Here is a 17,971-nt window from a genome sequence, read left to right on the forward strand (position 1 = left end):
AATAATTGCGTTCTGAGTTGACGTTTTAAATTAAAGTAAATATAAAAGAGGAAACTTAATAAAATTAATTTTACAAACATATGCTTAGTGGCAAAGACGTACATTATACATTTTTTTAAATACAATTGAAATTAGTATCAAAAACGTTCTTTACCCATTTAGAAGGTAACAAGATGCGTCGTACAATGGGTCAAAACCTAGCTTACTCAGGTATAGAAAATACATAGATTCTAATAGTTCTATAATAGCAAAATTCAGTAATCATAGAATAAGATATTAAAAAGATTAAACTCAGAGTTAAAATAACTATTTTTAAAATAAAAAATTAGCAGTGATAAATTAAAAATACTTGGAAAACAAAAAAAAAGTTCTAAAAATTGGATGAAGTTGATGGATTTGTTGAAGATGATTTTAAACGACTTAACACTTCATATAAGGAATGAATTATTACTGAATTAGGTGTAATTAGTAAAAAGAAAACATATTAAAAAAATTGTAAAAAAATTAGGTTGTATAAGTCTCTAACACCACTAAAAACCTGCCAAAAATTGCTAGAGGCCTTTAAATATCAATAACAATTTTCCAAAAATTTCCAGAGGCCTCTCAAGTGTGCTTAACCTTCCGACATCTTTTTGAAAATTGGCAGAGGCTTCTAAAAACTTCCAAAACTTTACTTTTCCAGTTAAAACAATATTCTGGTTTCTATCATATTGTTCAATCTTGTTTTGAAATTTTTGAAACAAGCTTTTCATCTTCTCTACTTATGTTTCCTCCAAATTCTTGTATCTGAACCAAATTATAAGTTGAGTTATGTTTGAAATAGAAAATGAAGACACCATGGCACAATTTTTTCAAGATTGTTTACGTTTTTTTCTTTCGTGAAAAGATAGCATCAAAGTCCTGCCGCTCCCTAATAAACATTTAATCACATATCTTCAAAGCACAAACCATCTTTTATCTTCACATTTCAATAGCAAGATACTGTTTCAAGTAGATAATTACCGCTTCTTGAGTGTGTGCGTATAATTTTTATGATAACAAACGCTTCAGAAAAAAAAATTTACCAATAATTAGTCGCCCAAACTAGACGGTGTCATGATGTCATTAGTAATTTGTATTCTTCTATTCCTGAATCATTTTGTAAACTCTGAAAATAGCATTCCTGCTTCCACAGAGACTGTTGTTAGTGGTATCGACTTTGTTGAAGTTGCTCAACGACTTAGTGATAGCAATTCTTCAGTGAAGTGTGCTGAACAAGTTTCTTATTTACTAAATTATGAACAAAATGCTATTTTCCGAAGTAAGTATTTGTAGATCGTCTACTTGAATTTATTAAGGAATTCTGAACAGTCTAACTGGTGTTCAATATAGTGGCAGATGCCTGGAGTAAGTTTCCATATCCTGGAGCCTACTACTATGCTTCTAAAACGGATTGGGGCAATTACGACGAATGTGTTGAAGTTAGTGCCAAGAATGACACCATCCTAGGAAAGTTCTGTCCGTGGGGTTATGTTTTGCCTTCAGGTAACAGTACGGTAAGTTGGTTGTTAAATCTAGAATATTCTATTAGATCCAGAGCAATTTAAGGGTTATTTACTGGCTTATTGCGTCCCTCATCAGTGCTCTGCACAGGACTTGAGTACAGTTACAGGACTTCGGTTCAACGAAATTTATTGCTCAACTAAAAATACTGATCGAGAAATTGATAAAGAAGCTATTATAACCATGTAAGTTACTTGTAGCTGAGTTATTTATTGTAGTAAATTGTTATTTGCAGAATAATCTTTGGATTAATGTTTATATGTCTGTTGTGGTCCACCAGTTACGATGTGTATCTACACTATTCAGGAAAAAGTAAGGTGCTTTTTAATTAACATGAAATATCTAATTTGGGTTTTTTTTAGAGCCTTTATCACTTTACTTTCTGACTTTCTCCGTTTATACAAATGGTAAGAAACTGTTTCAATCCACCAGTATTTCACATGCTGGTGATCAAATTCTTTCTTTCCATGGAATGAAATTCATTAGTATGTGGTGGATTATTTCCAGTCATGGAGCCATTTCATTTTTGTTGGCTCCTATGATGAACGAGGAAAAACGTGCTAAAGTGAGATAAGTGGAGATATTTGCTTAGCGTTTTCTTAAGAAAATAGTTTTAGTGGCAACAACAGCAGTACACTGAGTATATTACATCAGCTCAAGTTTGTTTTGACACTTTCTTCTACATATCCGGTTTCCTGTTGGCTTATACATATTTTCGGCAGGAGTTAAGTAAACAATCAATCAATCAGCAATTTAGAAAATTCCCTAAACTTGTGCTTCATCGATATTTAAGGTAACCTGTCACTGAAAAACATACATTTTACTATTATGTTAGTTTGTGTAGGCTGACAGCACCCAATGTAATGTGCTTCCTAGGGTCAGTGTTCCTATTCAAATATTTCCAAAACGGACCTTTCTTCTCTTACGGTGTTCGTAATAATATTATTAAACCCTGCAAGCAAAACTGGTGGACTTACTTTCTATACATCCAAAACTACTACAATGTCCAGCATGACCAATATTTGGTAAGACTTTCAAAACTATTTTTGTTGAAACTTATGTTGAGGTTATTTTAGTGCATACCTCCGATGTGGTATTTGAGTGCCGATTTCCAGTTGTTTATCTTTGCTTCTCTAGCCCTTATACCACTTTCACAACTGTACAGGAAGTCCTTTACGAAAACGATTGTAACCTTAACACTGGTTAATATGGTATTTTTCTGTTTTCCTATTTTTATTAGGTTTCATTGGAGGAACTATGAGCCGTATGTATTTCCACTTAATTCATATTAAATTATCTTGTTTGTTGATTAAAACTTTTAGACATTTTCTAAACTACGATACTGATTCAAATTTGATTAGTTACTTCATTGGTGTGATGGCAGGAGTGTATATGAGGCACGAAAAGAACAAAAAGACGAATATTAGCAAGGTAGGTTGCATGGGGCAAGTTAGGGACAAAATTCATAAAGTTTCATTATTATTACAGATTACAAATTTTAGCTTGTGGATCTTATCTTTGGCTACCATGTTTGCCGTTGTTTACTACAGACAAAAAACTCGAATTGACGGTGATTTTGTTGGAAAAACTTTGTGTTACAGTTTCACAAAACCTATTTGGTGTTTTGCACTGGTTTGGATTACTTACGCTTGTGCTAAAGGATATGGAGGTGATATCCAAACTTTCTGCGTTAATTTTGTATAGAAATTTTTGTGCTTTAGGAGTGGTAAACTGGTTGTTGTCTTCTAAGTTCATGCAATTTGGAGGCAAATTATTCGTCTCTTTGTATATTGTGCACGGGATGGTAATTGACCATTCTTCCTTAGGTTTGAGGAATCAACTGTATTTCTCGGACTGGCACATTGTAAGCACCAAACTATGTAAATTAACCCAATTTGTAACAAAATATTTCAGTTTTACCAAAATTGCGGTCATTTTATCGTGTCAATGTTGGTAGCCAGTTTTTGGGCGTTGTCGTATGAAATGCCTATGATGACTTTGCTAAAGTTATTTTTCGGTCATGGTAAGTCATAAACTGTAAGAGAAAACTCTACGGGACTGACTTTAAAATTTTAGGACATTTCAATAAGATTTTGATACCACGAGCAAAAGTGAGGAGAATTAGTTTGAAGTCTTCTTAAGTCGTGCAAATCAAGAAAACGGAGCAAAAGTTTTAAACCCAAAACAGCTGGAAAAAGCTTAATACAATTTTGAAATTCAAATATTGTTAGGAAGCTTGTACCACAACGTACTAAAAACGTTTTTGAGTAACTCTTCCTGATTTTACCAAAAAAATGTTTATTATACCGCGTCTCTTAAAATGAAGAAAAACCTTACATCATCAAAATAGTCCTCTGTGTACGTTAATCAGAAATAAAATACTTATATTTTTGATAACTAATTTGTTTACTTTTAGCTATCATTGCTTAATTTCTATCACAAAAGCTCTTCAAATTTTAGTTGAATGTAAATGAAAATGAAAAATGTAAGTCAAAACAATAATGTTTGTTATTAACGGAATTTCATACTAATAATAATTTGAATCTAATCTAGAATCGAACAACAATTATTAAGTAATTACGATTATTCTAAATAGAGATTAATATGAAAAAAATGTGTTCAAGGACTCACGCATGTTTTGAAACTTACTAGAATACTAATGAGGTAAAGATCTGTTTCAAGCAAACACTCAAAACATTTATTGTATAAATAAAATAAAAATTTCTGGAGAAGTTTAATTATTTTACAACTAATAATTTTGTTCGCTTGATTGCATGGTATACTCTGTTTGCTTTGTACTTGTTGTTTGTTTGCTAACTTACTTACAATTTTTGTTTCACTTGTCATCATCTTTATTATTTTTTTTGTCGTGTAATTGACCTGATTCCATATTCAGAATGATACAAAGAAGTCACCAGTTATAAAATTGGTTTTATTTTAAAAAAGTTGTAATAAAGTGTTTTGTCATATTTCTATAGCAAAAATATAAAATATTTGTTATTTTTTTACAAAAACACCATTATTGTCTGTGGTGCTTGTATTTTCAGGTTAGGAACATTTTGGTAGTAATTTTTGGTATCAACTTTTTAAACTACATCAAATGGCTATTTAATAATTTTTTTAGTTACATACAGAGAAGGGTTGGTCAGTAAATGACCCTGTACAATAATATACAGGGTGTCTTATTTAAAATATCAAACTTGATACTACTCTTTGGTATAATTTTTGAAAACATTTTAGATCAGGAGTCAAAACATTGATTAAACCAATTTTTAGAAATAGAGAAGATACCATCGACCATCAATCACTCTATATAATGTAATGAGTGTCTTATCGGGAATTAGTTTTAAGTTATTTTTAGCTGTTAGTGCATGTATTACTGTTTTTACCTTTGTTTAACTACCTCTGATTTTTTCTAAACGTACCTAATAATATTAGGGTTGTTAGAGTGGAATTGTTAATCACAGCAACGAAATAAAAAAAGGTTTTGGTACCTGATTTTTGTATGAAAAACACTTAGAAACTTGTTTCATCAAAACATCAACTTTACTTTAAAACAAGTTTTAAGCAAGTTTTAATAAAATCGATTGAAATGTTTGGCAGAAAAACGATTTTTCATGATATCTGGCAAACATCAACCCAATGGTTACAATATTTACAAATTGTTTTAAAAGAAGTAGTAAATTTACCACCAAATAGACCAATCTACATTGTTTTAATGTATAGTGATTTCGTATTTTCTTCGTTGCGTCATTCTTGGAAAGTAGGTACATAGAACCCAACATTTTTTTATAAAACAATTTGAATGTAACCAGTTGAAAATAACGTTCTTAATTCCACTTGCAAATTAATGTGCTATTAAGTAAGTACAGCAATTTGGCCGAGAACAGATTTAAAAAAAGAAATTGAGCTTAGTCATTGCGGAGGCAGCCAAAATTTCATTAAAACCGCGAAAAATGCGTATCGTGGGCGTTCCTGTATGTTTTTCCTCCGCTTACTGAAATTACCGGCTTTCTTAAAGTTTGCGTAATGAGGTCATTTTGATTGGGAAATGTTTTAAATAAATTATCAATGCACTGTAATTTTAGTATTTTCCTTCCAGTTTTCTTATTTCCAACAACAGCTAACTTGAATATTGCCGATCATTTCACTATGTTTGCGGATGACACCATCATTCTGGCAAAAATTTTTTAAAACTTAAACACATCAATCTAAAAAATTTCTTTTTTTTTAAAGATGATGAGCGTTGTGATGAAACTCCGAAATAAAAGTAGAAAAATTCGTTATTTTATCAAGCTGAGTGGCTAGATAAACTTCGATTGTACGATATTTTAAGTGGATGAGAATAATTCTTTTTCCGATAACGGACACCTGCTAAGTTGCTCGCAATATTGTGGCATCGTGACTTAATTAGTCGTTAATACTAGAAGCAAGCATGCAGTCATTGACAATTTGGTCATGTTTGCTCCTCGCCCAATCCGTCAGTACCTACACTAATGAAATTCTTCAAAGAGGTGTAAACTTTACGGAAGTTGCACATCGAATCAATGCAGGGATCGTCAGAGATGTTTCAAACGACTGTTATCAACAGATCAGCTACTTGATTAGCAACAATAATGGAAAAGACCTACTTAAGAGTGAGTATGATCCAGATGAAGAGTTTTGGAACAGTATCATGTGTATTTATAGTGGCTGATGCCTGGAGCAAGTTTCCTTACTCAGGGGCATATTTTGAAGCATCCAAATCAGATTGGGGAAACTACGATGAATGCATTCAAACTAGTGCAAACAACGATCAAATAGTTGGAAAGTTCTGTGCTTGGGGTCTTTACCTCCCTAAACTTGACTTATCCGTAAGTGTCCACCAGATATGCTGAATTCTTTAAATAACCGATGAATTAATTCCAGAGTGTATGGTTATTGGCTTACTGTGTTCCTGATAGCTGCACGGGAGAAGACTTGAATAGTGCCATATCAGATTTACTGGTCTCACCCTCACTGAACCTCTCTTTGTTTAACGATGAGTACTGTTCTACTAAAAAAACTGACCGGAAAATTGATACTGGTGCTATTGTTGCTCTGTAAGTTGTTTGTAGAATCTTTCACAAAAATTTATATTTAGAGTGAAAGAGTGAGTGTCTTTTAGAGTGATTTTTGGAGTTCTCTTCGTTTGCACTTTATTATCAACGGCTTACGACGTGTTTCTCTACTACTCTGAAAAAAGTAAGTGCATCTCAAGAATACTCTTTAAAAAAGTATAGTTGGTAGCTGAACGTTTCAGAATCTCCACATCCAATATTGGTGGCTTTCTCTATATATTCGAATGGCAAAAAACTACTGCAATCTACCAAATCTTCCCGAGCAGGTGACCAAATTCTCTGTTTTCACGGTATGAAATTCATCAGTATGTGGTGGATTATTTCTGGTCATGGTGCTATATCCTGGTTTTTGGCTCCCGTGATGGACACGGAGTATCGTGCAAATGTAAGTCACTGTTATCTGACCCAATTTTAGCTACAAATTTAAACAATATTCTAGTGGCAAACACAACAATACGCTCAGTATATAGCGTCAGCTCACATTTCAGTGGACACGTTTTTCTATATTTCTGGCTTTCTGATGGCTTATTTGTATTTCAAGCAAGAACTTAGTAAACAATCAATTGGACAGCAAGCTAAAGCTGTCCCAATGATGATTGTTCATCGATACTTAAGGTAAGTTTAGCAGAAGAATTATTTCGCATAGGTTAGTGTCAATAAAACTGTTCAATGATATTACTTTTGTGATGAAAGAGCTCAATTGTGACCTGTTATTAAAACAGAATATTTCTTTGTAAGTCAAAGAAAAGGGATAACTTTCCCCTAGTATTGTAAAACTAGACAGACAATAAAATGACTTCAACATCTTAAGTCAGGTTTCTTCTTATTAGGTTGACTCCACCAAATGCAATGTGCTTTCTGGGTGCTGTGTACCTATTCAAATACCTACAAAACGGTCCCTTTTTTTCCTACGGTATCCACACTGGTTTGATCGAACCGTGTCAAAAGTACTGGTGGACCTTCTTCCTGTATATTCAAAACTACTACAACTTCCAATACGATGAGTCTTTAGTAAGTTGTTTTCAATTTACGGTTTTTTTTTGGTAATAAGACAATTTTAGTGTATACCAACCACGTGGTATTTGAGCGCAGATTTCCAGCTGTTTCTCGTCACACCTTTGATTCTCATACCACTTTCGAAGCTTTACAGACGATCGTTTGGATCAACCATGGCGGCTTTGACGGTTCTCAATTTGGTGTTTTTGTGTCTCCCGATTTTCGTCAGGCTGCAATGGAGGGATTACGACCCGTAAGTACCTCAATCATAGTCAGTGCTATTAAATCAGCGACAATTTTAGTACTTTTCAAGAGTACGACTTCCATTCAAAACTAATCAGCTACTTTATCGGTATTATGGCTGGTTTGTACATGAGGCATGAAAAAGGCAAAACAATCCGCATTAGCAGGGTAAAATTTGGCAGTTAAAATATTGTTTTACCAAATAACTCAAACCACATTTTAGGTTCAAAACTTGTTTTTGTGGTTCCTAGCTTTGGGTATAATGTTAGCTGTCCTTTTCTACAGACAAAAAATACAAATTGATGACGAATATGTGTCCAGGAGTTTGTGTTACAGCTTCACCAGACCTATGTGGTGTATTTCACTAGTTTGGATAACCTATGCTTGTGTTAAAGGATACGGAGGTATTTGCTGAAACAATTTAAAGCTAATTTGTAAAGTAATTTGTATTAGGTGTGGTAAACTGGTTCCTATCTTCAAGTTTCATGCAGTTAGGAGGAAAACTAACCTACTGCTTGTATATCGTGCATGGAATGGTTATTGCACACTTTGCATTGGGAGTTAGAAATCGTTTATATTTTTCGGATTGGCATATAGTAATATTCTTATTTTTCTATTTTATTAACCATAGTAAAAATTATTAATTTCAGTTTTATCAAAATTGCGGTTACTTTATTGTCTCTATGCTGGTGGCTACATTTTGGTCGTTATCCTATGAATCTCCCATGTTAATTATAGAAAAGATTATTTTTGGACAAAGTGAGTAAGTAGCTTGAAATTGACTTGCGGTACTAAATTGTGAGTTTTAGGTAAACCTAAACCTGTGGTTTTACCACCATCTATGCAACCATGATCTCCAGGAAGTGAAGCAAAAAATCAATGAAACTGTGTAGATGTGACTAGTGTTTTTCAAAAAGCACTGTGTAAATTATTATTTTTACTGCATATTAGGTCTTGTATCACAAAACACGAGAAAGGGAAAACCAACGTTCATACATTATTTTTGACTAAAGTTGTTCTTAAAAGAAGAAAATTAGACCCTAAAACTGTGTTATCTGGCGCTCTTTTGTCATTTTATAGTTTAATATATTTCAAATAATTTTTATATTAATTTTCTCTGTTATTTCCAGCTGTTTTTCTGTTTGTGTGATCTTGAAATAAGCCATATTTTTTCGCCTTTCATCTATTTTCTTATTCTCTCTATCTTACAGTTTTAACAATACACAATCTGTTTTGTTTATATTATTGTTATGTTTTACTGCTCAATATTAGTCTGAAAGTTAATAAATCATATTTGATTTTATCATAACTTAAACTAAACCATACAAATCCAGGATTATTTAGCATAGAATTGAACAGTAAATAGGTAGCTAATCTAAATCCTCATTCTTTATCTAAAGTAATCTAAAATCAGGATTTGAAAGTTTTAATTTTATGATTGAAAATAGTCACGCTACCTTATTTGCACCTTAAAAAAGTTACGTGACTTTAAAAATATCAGTCTAAACGTAAAAACTGTGACGTGACGTTATGGATGACATTTTAAACTTAAAAATCAGTTTAAAACTAAAAAAGATTATCTAGATTCTGTTATGACGATAAAAACGTGTCACGTGACCTTTAAAAATAAATTTGTAGATTAAAAATAATCTCGTGACCATTTTCATTGTAAAAATAGTCACGTGACTGTAAAAATGTCAGTTTGAACTTAATAAGATCCACGTGACTTTAAAAAATATCAGTTTAAATTTAAAAACGATCACGTGACCTTTCAAATACGATTTAACCATTTAAAATCGTCACGTGATATTTAGAATTCCGTTTTGACGTTAAAAACGAGTCACTAGACATTTAAAAATAAATTTCATGATTGAAAATCGTCTCGTGATCATTTTCTCTGTAAAAGAGTCACGTGACTTTAAAAATGTCAGTTTAAACTAAAAAATGGTCACGTGACCCTTCAAATAATAATTTTGACATTTGAAACGATCACACTTTTTTAAACTAACTTTATTTTGATTGAGCGTAGCTCCGTTAGTTAAGGAGCTACAAAAAAGTGTAAATAAGGAAAGTTGTAGGAAACTTCATCTTTTACAAGATTTAATTAAGGTATTTTTGTCATTAACTGCTTCCCTAAGGAGTTACAAAGCAAACCGTGACAGGGTGTACTAAACGGCTTTTTAACTAACTAATTGCATTTTCGTATGTCTGTTCCCTGATAATTTAGAGTATTTTGAGTATTTTCAGTTTCAGAAGTACCAGAACTTCTCTAAATCTGGCACTAAAACACTTTTTAATAGTCATCTACTACAGAGTGGGCAAAGTAATAGATCCTCCTGACGTCATCCTAACATAACCCTGTATATTTTCGAAAAATTGTGTAATTGATTTTTTTGTAAATTGAATTAAAATAAAAAAAGCTCTTCTAATCTTGTTTAAATACTTGTTTCATGACTTGCATAAAGCTATTAAGCAATTAATTTAAGCTAAATACGTATTTAGGATTATACAACTTTAATCTAGCGCATTTTTCACTTAATGCAAGTGTTTTTTGCTCACTATTGTGCGGATAAATCCACTTGATTCTCTTGATGAATTCAAAGGTTATTCTGTAAATAACCAAACAGACATTTTAAGTATAAATTACTTTTATTAACACGATCGTTTATTACAATAAAACTATGTTTAGAGGAATTACATTAAAAACAAAAACAATTATAAAGCTTAACTAATCAACTATATGTACCGAAATATTATTAAAAATAAATTTTCTAAAAACTAAAAAATTAGCTAATATAATTACAAATTTATTGCATCTAATAGTTTAGATAAGTCAAAGCCACGGCACCACGGACACACAAATAACCTTTACACTGAAAATTTACTCATTAAAACTCCATCTAAACTGTTACAGCTGTCAAAATGTTTTTGTATGTCCGTTTAGAAAAGTTATAATACACCTATAAACAGAAATTAGAGGCTGCACATCCACAGCACAGGAACTAACGTATAAGAATATGGAAATCCTAATTTAATAAACATTTAATGATACGTATCACAAATTTTATATTGCAATATTGGTATGCCTATAAAAAGCCCATTTACGTCAAAATTTTCAAGCTAACAATGCAGATTTTTTTTTTTTAATTTCAATTTGTAAAACCGCCCAGAAAGCTAGAAAGTTACATATCAGCTACGTTTAAACATGAAGCTACCTTGTGATAAAAAAATCTTACAAAGGTATCAGTGTAAAACTTTGCAGCCTCCAATGTATTACCTAATTTAATCTATTCATATTAGTTATTATATAAAAACATGAACCCTAACATATGAATTTGCCAGGTTTCTTTGATAATAATAATCCTATAAAATCCTGTTTGCAAACGCCTTGCCTTTACCCAAAAAAACATCAGGAACCGTGTCACTATATGTAGATTAAACCCGGCAAAGTGTATAATAATATAATAATTATTATTATCAACAGTGTAAGCCATAACAGACTAAAAGGCGGTACCTACATTTATTTACAACAAGCCTAAAGTAAAGTTTTAAAATACAGGATGGTTCACTAAAACTGAACCGCATAAATAGGCCACGTATTTCTGCACAAAATTTAATTATTTTATATTTACTTTATTTATTGTCTTTTAAAGTTTAATAATTGTATACTTTAGGCGTAGTATTTGTTTATGGGGAAAAAGTTTAGTCCAAATACACAGACAGACAGTTGTCTGGGATGATGTTTTAAACTTCTATTAAGTGTGTATAAATAAGCAAATCATGCTTTAGTTTAGAAGCTCCAATGATGAGTTTTTAGATTGATTTGCAGTAGTTATTCTCTGGACTGAACTTCAACCTTTTAATTGTATAATGATTGCGCTATTAATAATGCTATAAACTAACTATTAATTGGTAATATTAATATATACAGAGCGTTTCAAAAAGGGTGCTGTGACTATTAATTTTATGAGGAAGGGAGGATTCAGTAATTAAGTCGACACTCTGCATAGACAATAATTTTGAAATGCATGACTTAAAGATATTGAATTGGATAGTGGGTATTTTGAAAAAAGTTCGGAATTGACTAATGTGTGTGTCCATTAAAGTGACTTAATCATAGCTTACTAGTTATCAACATTGAACAAGGATTCCCTTTATAAAAACGTCTCCTAGAGAACTTTTAAGAATTGCCTAAATTGATTAATCAGCTAATTTTTTTAAAAAACCACCTAAAAGTTGATATTGTTGCTTAAAAATGTCATAGTTAACAGGAACTAAGGTCATCTCCACTAAACCAGCTACTTTAAACACTAACTAATCGAGTAGAAAAGAATCGTTGTATTTAGCAATTACTAAGCTAAGACATAGAGCAAACCCTCCCAAACCTGATACACCTGAAGGTATAAAACAGACCTCTGAAATGCAAGAAACCTCCAACACGTTTGGCGTTACTCCTAAAGTTATAATACTCGTTTCAGCCTTTTTTGCTTAACAATCGTAACAGTCGCAAGAACCCTGCTACAAAACCGCTAGTAGCGTTTTCCCCTTGGAGCGTCCATTACACAGTTCAGCCCCCCGGGGGCGGCACTTGGTTAAACTGGCGGCGTTTTTCGTCACTAAACTTTTCGGTCCCGACACTGTTCTTACGACGAAAACTGTATTTGGCGGCACTATTAGAGACAACGCGGCCGTAAACTTTGGTCGCAGGTACGATTTGATGTGCTGCAGAAACGACATAATCAGGAAGACTTCGGGGGCGGCGAGGGTGGCGAGTGCCGCCACCGACAGCAGAACCGATCGGTACCATTGAATTGCCGAACGACTCAGTAGTGCCCATATTTGTGGCAGCCACTCCATCGAAGCCCATCGGGGTAAAGTTGCTGCAATGGTAATTAACATTGCAGCATAGGTGGCCGTCCTGCGAAATCACAAAAATATTATGTCAGTAAAATAAATTTGTAGTTGAACGATTTAGTTGTGCGTGATTTTCATTGCAAATTAAAACGAGGTTTTTACAGTATGAAACCTGGTGCCAGGGTGCAGGTTCCATGCTGGAAAAACCCAAGTCTAAGGGGGAAAATAGTGGCAAAGTGCTCAATGATGGTGCACCAATAATATTCAAACATTACCAATAAAAAAAATTAGTAGAAATCGTAAATAGGAAATAAATAAACAACCTTCCATGTATGAAAATCTACTTTTAAAACTATTGAGACTTATTATATAATAAAAAATCGGTTTGGTAAATTGTGATTGTTAGTTATAGGCATTTGAAATAATCCCAAACTAGACAGGGAAACGGTTATAGAATATAAATTGCTTTTTTCTAATTATGGCATATAAAGTGACACTTTTCAAAACTGATTAGAGTGACAAAACGTTTTACTTTATGTAACTAGTTACATAAAGTGATCACTTTATGTAACTGGTTAAGAAAAGTTCATTTCATCACTCCCTGTTTTTATGCATTTCCGTAGAAACATATGGGCGACATCCATCATAACATGTCGTTGTCACTGTTTATACAAGGTGCTATGAAAGTGAATATTTGTGTTAAATCACTTTAAAAGATGGTTTTTACCGCTTTTTGGTCAAAATTAGAAAAAATTATGTATGCAACACGTTTCGAAAATGTCTTATTGTGTAACTCATTCAAATTGTAGGACCTCGCTGCGCTCGCCCTACAAACATTCATTCGTTACACAAAATCGAACTTTTCTTAACTGGTTACATAAATAGCTATTTTATCTTACTTTTTGACGTCTTTCTGAGATTTGTGACAGTTATTTTGACAATAATTGTCAATTACAAATTATTAATATCATCTTCAGATTTGCGTCATCTTTCTTATAATTTAAACGTGAGATAATAAAGAAAATTGACAAAAAAGTGAAAATGCAATGAAATTTAAAAAATTTGAAATTCAAAAATTTATTTTAAAAATGTAAGTTAAGATTGTCACTCATTTGGTACAAAAATTCCTTTGTCAAAAAAGTTTCACTTCATTTATTTTATTATTGATAAACCAAAATCTCTAAAACAATAAATAACAAATCAAAACAGCCTTTATTTTTCAGGATTTTATTTTCACAATATTGAACTTTTAAGCAAATTTCGATAAGTAAACCCGTAAATTTACTAGTCAAATTAGAATTTACTGCTACATTTATTGTTACATTTTTCTGTCACGCTAAATTTTACTTTTATATTTTTACTTTACTTTACACGTAAATTTACGGCCATCACTAGGATTTTCAAACGTTGTACAGGATGACCAAATAAGAGTGGTTTGCGGTTTTCGCTGTCTGTTCTAGCATTTATCTTAATTTTGAGATTAATCGGTACTATGGGTTGCATTTGATTTTTTTGAGTGATTTTTGTTTGAATACTGAAAAATAGTTCGTTTTTATGTTAAATAATGCGCTTATTACGTGTAAACGAATAGGAAAAATGAAAAAACCCATAATGGCCTGAAATGTTAGTACTTTTGTGTGCAATAAGCAATGCAGTTCAAACAGTTAGGTACCACTTTCTTAAAACACTTTTTCTTTCTTTCTTAAAAGATTTTTAAATTTCTGTTTTGTTTTAAAATTGTACGTTATTATCAAGATGATGATTATGTACAACAACAACAACAGTCACACATACAATATGTAACTTCCCACTTCCAACTGCTACTAAAAAAAATAAAGAAAATACCAGCAAAAAGGCACCTAAACTACGATTTACTGCAAGCTAGGGAGGGTCTAGAAAGCATGCTAATTATTAAGAGTAGCAGTACACATCTATAGGAGTGCTGTCAATTCATTCAACGTGTAAATAGGTTTGGTGTTTAAAGGTAGTCCTTAGTCAAAGGACCATTGTAAACCTAAACGGTCTTAGTTTATTGCAATTAAAGCCCGTTTAGATTTAGCATAAGTATACAGTTAGTGTTGCGTGTGGAATTTAGTAGCAAATAAACAGTATTCGGTCCAAGTATTAAACCGATACTGTTTTTGATCCTCAACATAAACAAAATACGACTAAACCAGGCAGTAATCAAGAAAACGGTCACCAATTTTGTGTGAATTTGATTAAGTGATATTTCGACGGTAGTCATCATCGTTGGCGGTCGACGTCGTCAAAGAACAAAATTTCAGAATTAGATCAGGCACTACTAGAGGTGTGTAATGTCTTAGTGTGTATTAGAGAGTGATGTGATTACCGATGCACACAACACGCGGAATTGCTCACCAGTTCTGCGCAGAACGGCACCTGCAAGGGAACTGAGTGTTAATTGTTAGTTTGCTAGCCTAGCGATTAGTAGCAGGCCCATGGGAATTTATCGCCGCTAGCTTATGATGGTACTTTTCAAGATATGAGGCTGAATAATTTTTTTTAAGTCAACTGAAGAATTGAAAATTTCACATCCTTCATCAACCTATTACTTAATGTCTTTTACAAATTGTTTCCAAATTTGTGTGTTCTGGTCTATTCAGGCGAATTTCCTTGAACAAACTTTTTGGAGTGGTTAAGTTTAAGTAGTGATGATGCACATTCATAGTAGTTAGCTTTTATGACGTCGTAAATTACCTTGTCATCTGTTAACGTCAATGGAAAATTGTTTGAAATTTATTTTCTTTACTGTTTACCAACAGCTGCTAACAGAAGGAATCTTGTATTTTGTAGCATGTCCCAAAATAATAAAAAAAACTCTAGTCTGGGGTACTTCTTGGAGATTTAACTGAAGTAACCCCAAGAAGTAGTCTGACGGATTCAAAATTCAATACTCAGAATTATTCCTGTTCTAGTAGTAGTATTAATTTTGTTCTGGCCACCTCTTTGAAGATGACAGGGTTCCATGAAGACACATATTTAGAAACAGACTTCTGCAGTCATTTTTCGAATTATGCGAGTTAGAATCAAAACAAACAACTCAACAATCATCTGTTGACACGAATTTAACTTAACAAAACCATTCAAGTGGTCGAGAAAATGTGCCTACGTTAATTTATCAAAAGTGTTGTAGGAACAGTTTAAAAGTACCAAATGTATACCTTGAAAAGTACCAAACGCGATTATGTTAATGACATAAATTGATGTTATTATATGAGAATGGAAATGAAATTAAACATAGTCAATGAGCAACATCAAGGCATTCTATAAATCTCGCCTATAAAAGTATGTTATTATGCAACCAAGCAAAAATTTCTTAATTTTATTAAAGTCTCCTTTAAATCATAATAATTTAAGTGGATAAGCTGCAAGACTTTAACAAAACTATTTACATATCCTTTAAGCGTTGTTTCAAAGGATATTTGTATAGCTTATACATCCTAAAACTAACCGCGGCGGTTTCTCTTAAAAGAAATACACACCGATAAGCAGTCCTGGATATAATCCGGGTAATAAACCAAAACGAGCACTTACCTGGCATTTACAGGTCACGCATGGATCTTGGGGATCGACAAATTCCATGCCAGACGCGTACAATCGATTGTGTAGGGTACAGTTGTTTCCTAAAGTGGTGGGACTGCCACCAAAAGAGCAAAAGTCTCTGCAATGGGGGCAACAGTCTCCGGGGGAATGAATGGGGTTGTGACAGACCAAGGGGGGACATTTCAGTTCCCAACAGTCCACTTCACCGTGAAGACATTCGCAAGTTTGGCATTGGTAAGACCATCTAAAATAAGGTAAATTTCAGCCAATCTAATTTAAGTAACTTGCTCTTTCAGTTAAAACTTGTGGTTCTAGAAACTTATGAGTATCTACTACAAAAATAGTTTTAAATTTAAATTTAGTTCCTAGAGGTTATTCTGCCATTTCCAAACTCGTATTTCGCATTTTAGTCACTTGGATAGCTATCTTCAGGTTATTGAAGACGTTATTTTCAGAAAATTGTATCATCAACATAACATAAACATCTTTAGCAAAAAGTGTAGATTCTCCAGACTAAGAAAGGTTTTTAAAAGTTAAAGCATTTTGAGTTTATCCAAACTTAGGTAGTGCAGTTCCCAACAACTTTACGATTTCTTATCATTAAGTGCCTTTCAGTATTAGCAGAACTTTTAGATAGTTAGGAACCTTATTTTTAGACATTTTTGCGTTTTCTTGAAACTATGTATCTCTAATATTCTAGTCAATTAGAGCTAATTCTAACGTTGTCAAAAAACATAACAAATGAGTATAAGCACACAATAAAATCCAATGCATGCACCATCGTGTCATCAAAAACCGTCTTTAAGGAGCTAAACTTTTGACTATATACAAGTCATCCTGTACAGTAATTGTCTTATTCTATTGCATCAATCTTACAGTACATAATAAATTAAATCAGTGAGTGGAAAAACAGCATAACTCCAAAATCATACAACTGTAGCAAAATCGGATAAACATTATTTTAAAGTTATGCAATTTTCCACCCACTGATTCAATTTTAGTGGTTACTAACCGTTCGCCATGCATAAACTTCACGGTACTCAACTCCTGGTGGGTACAAGATTTGTTCGGATCACATTGAGGGCAGCAAGGATCGTTCACCGTTTTGGAACAATCACACTTGGGTTCCTCACAGCTCACCACGCCTTTATGGCAGGTGCAGCTTTCGCAGTGATTCTTCTTGGAACGTACTGAATTACCATGGGCTAGGTCTTTTCCTTCGAATATACATCCATACTGACAGTCCACAGACTCTCTGGAGCATTCGCATTGGAAGCCACCATCAACGTTGACACATTCGGCAGTTGGATGACAGGTGTGGGTTTTGTCCCTACACTCGTCTATATCTGTGAAATTTTCTTTGGTTTAGTGTTGTTATAGGAGGAGGTTAATCATACGTACCAACACAAGATGTACCAAGATTGGTATCGAATATTGGGCCATGATATCCAGGCTTACACTGACAGTAGTACCAACCCACTTCATTGACGCATATTGATGAATTGGTGCAACGATGAGCGTTGGTGGCACATTCGTCCAGATCTTTTTCACAGGATACTCCAGTGTATCCACCTGGACATGAACACTGTCCAGGCTTAGTGCAGATTCCTCCGTTTAGACAATCAGGATCGCAGATTGCTAAAAACCAGCATTTATTAATAAATAACTCTCTT

The 17,971-nt window shown here is 33.1% G+C and overlaps 3 protein-coding genes across 6 annotated transcripts in view; 2 read left to right on the forward strand and 1 right to left on the reverse strand.

Moving 5' to 3' along the window:
- Positions 1 to 922: 922 nt before the first annotated feature.
- LOC145730166 (nose resistant to fluoxetine protein 6-like) lies at positions 923 to 3,939 on the forward strand. Its single transcript, XM_081981223.1, has 13 exons — positions 923 to 1,300; positions 1,372 to 1,535; positions 1,588 to 1,727; positions 1,778 to 1,854; positions 1,905 to 2,107; positions 2,160 to 2,335; positions 2,387 to 2,567; positions 2,619 to 2,806; positions 2,865 to 2,973; positions 3,031 to 3,211; positions 3,264 to 3,406; positions 3,457 to 3,565; positions 3,619 to 3,939. Exons 1-13 carry the CDS (start codon positions 1,096 to 1,098, stop codon positions 3,681 to 3,683), a joined length of 1,941 nt encoding a protein of 646 aa, XP_081837349.1. The 5' UTR covers positions 923 to 1,095; the 3' UTR covers positions 3,684 to 3,939.
- Positions 3,940 to 5,904: 1,965 nt separating this feature from the next.
- On the forward strand, positions 5,905 to 8,991 carry LOC145730165 (nose resistant to fluoxetine protein 6-like). Its single transcript, XM_081981222.1, has 13 exons — positions 5,905 to 6,179; positions 6,232 to 6,395; positions 6,451 to 6,623; positions 6,689 to 6,765; positions 6,824 to 7,026; positions 7,081 to 7,256; positions 7,472 to 7,652; positions 7,703 to 7,890; positions 7,940 to 8,048; positions 8,104 to 8,284; positions 8,334 to 8,476; positions 8,531 to 8,639; positions 8,690 to 8,991. The coding sequence occupies exons 1-13, from the start codon at positions 5,978 to 5,980 to the stop codon at positions 8,731 to 8,733; spliced, it is 1,950 nt and encodes a 649-aa protein (XP_081837348.1). The 5' UTR covers positions 5,905 to 5,977; the 3' UTR covers positions 8,734 to 8,991.
- Positions 8,992 to 10,510: 1,519 nt separating this feature from the next.
- LOC145730164 (protein kinase C-binding protein NELL1-like) overlaps positions 10,511 to 17,971 on the reverse strand; it is a 34,342-nt gene continuing 26,881 nt past the window's right edge. For 2 of the 4 annotated variants that reach the window (XM_081981218.1, XM_081981221.1), the window contains 5 exons: positions 17,700 to 17,936; positions 17,311 to 17,644; positions 16,290 to 16,542; positions 15,085 to 15,134; positions 10,511 to 12,798 (listed from right to left, as the gene is read on the reverse strand). In XM_081981218.1, the coding sequence (XP_081837344.1) occupies positions 12,399 to 12,798; positions 15,085 to 15,134; positions 16,290 to 16,542; positions 17,311 to 17,644; positions 17,700 to 17,936 (1,274 nt within the window). In that variant the 3' untranslated portion in view covers positions 10,511 to 12,398. The remainder of the gene's footprint in view (positions 12,799 to 15,084; positions 15,135 to 16,289; positions 16,543 to 17,310; positions 17,645 to 17,699; positions 17,937 to 17,971) is intronic. The other 2 variants (XM_081981219.1, XM_081981220.1) reach the window with 2 other exon arrangements.

Source organism: Ips typographus, linkage group LG6 (assembly GCF_016097725.1).
Source record: "Ips typographus isolate SLU linkage group LG6, UJ_Ityp_2.0, whole genome shotgun sequence".
Taxonomy (NCBI): Eukaryota; Metazoa; Arthropoda; class Insecta; order Coleoptera; family Curculionidae; genus Ips; species Ips typographus.

Coding starts and splice junctions, on each gene's coding strand:
- LOC145730166 (XM_081981223.1), top strand. CDS start 1,096: ATGATGTCATTAGTAATTTGTATTCTTCTATTCCTGAATCATTTTGTA. Junction 2,568..2,618: donor TCCAGCATGACCAATATTTG/GTAAGACTTTCA, acceptor AGGTTATTTTAG/TGCATACCTCCGATGTGGTA. Junction 3,212..3,263: donor TTGTGCTAAAGGATATGGAG/GTGATATCCAAA, acceptor TTTGTGCTTTAG/GAGTGGTAAACTGGTTGTTG.
- LOC145730165 (XM_081981222.1), top strand. CDS start 5,978: ATGCAGTCATTGACAATTTGGTCATGTTTGCTCCTCGCCCAATCCGTC. Junction 6,180..6,231: donor TGGAAAAGACCTACTTAAGA/GTGAGTATGATC, acceptor GTGTATTTATAG/TGGCTGATGCCTGGAGCAAG. Junction 7,257..7,471: donor ATTGTTCATCGATACTTAAG/GTAAGTTTAGCA, acceptor TCTTCTTATTAG/GTTGACTCCACCAAATGCAA.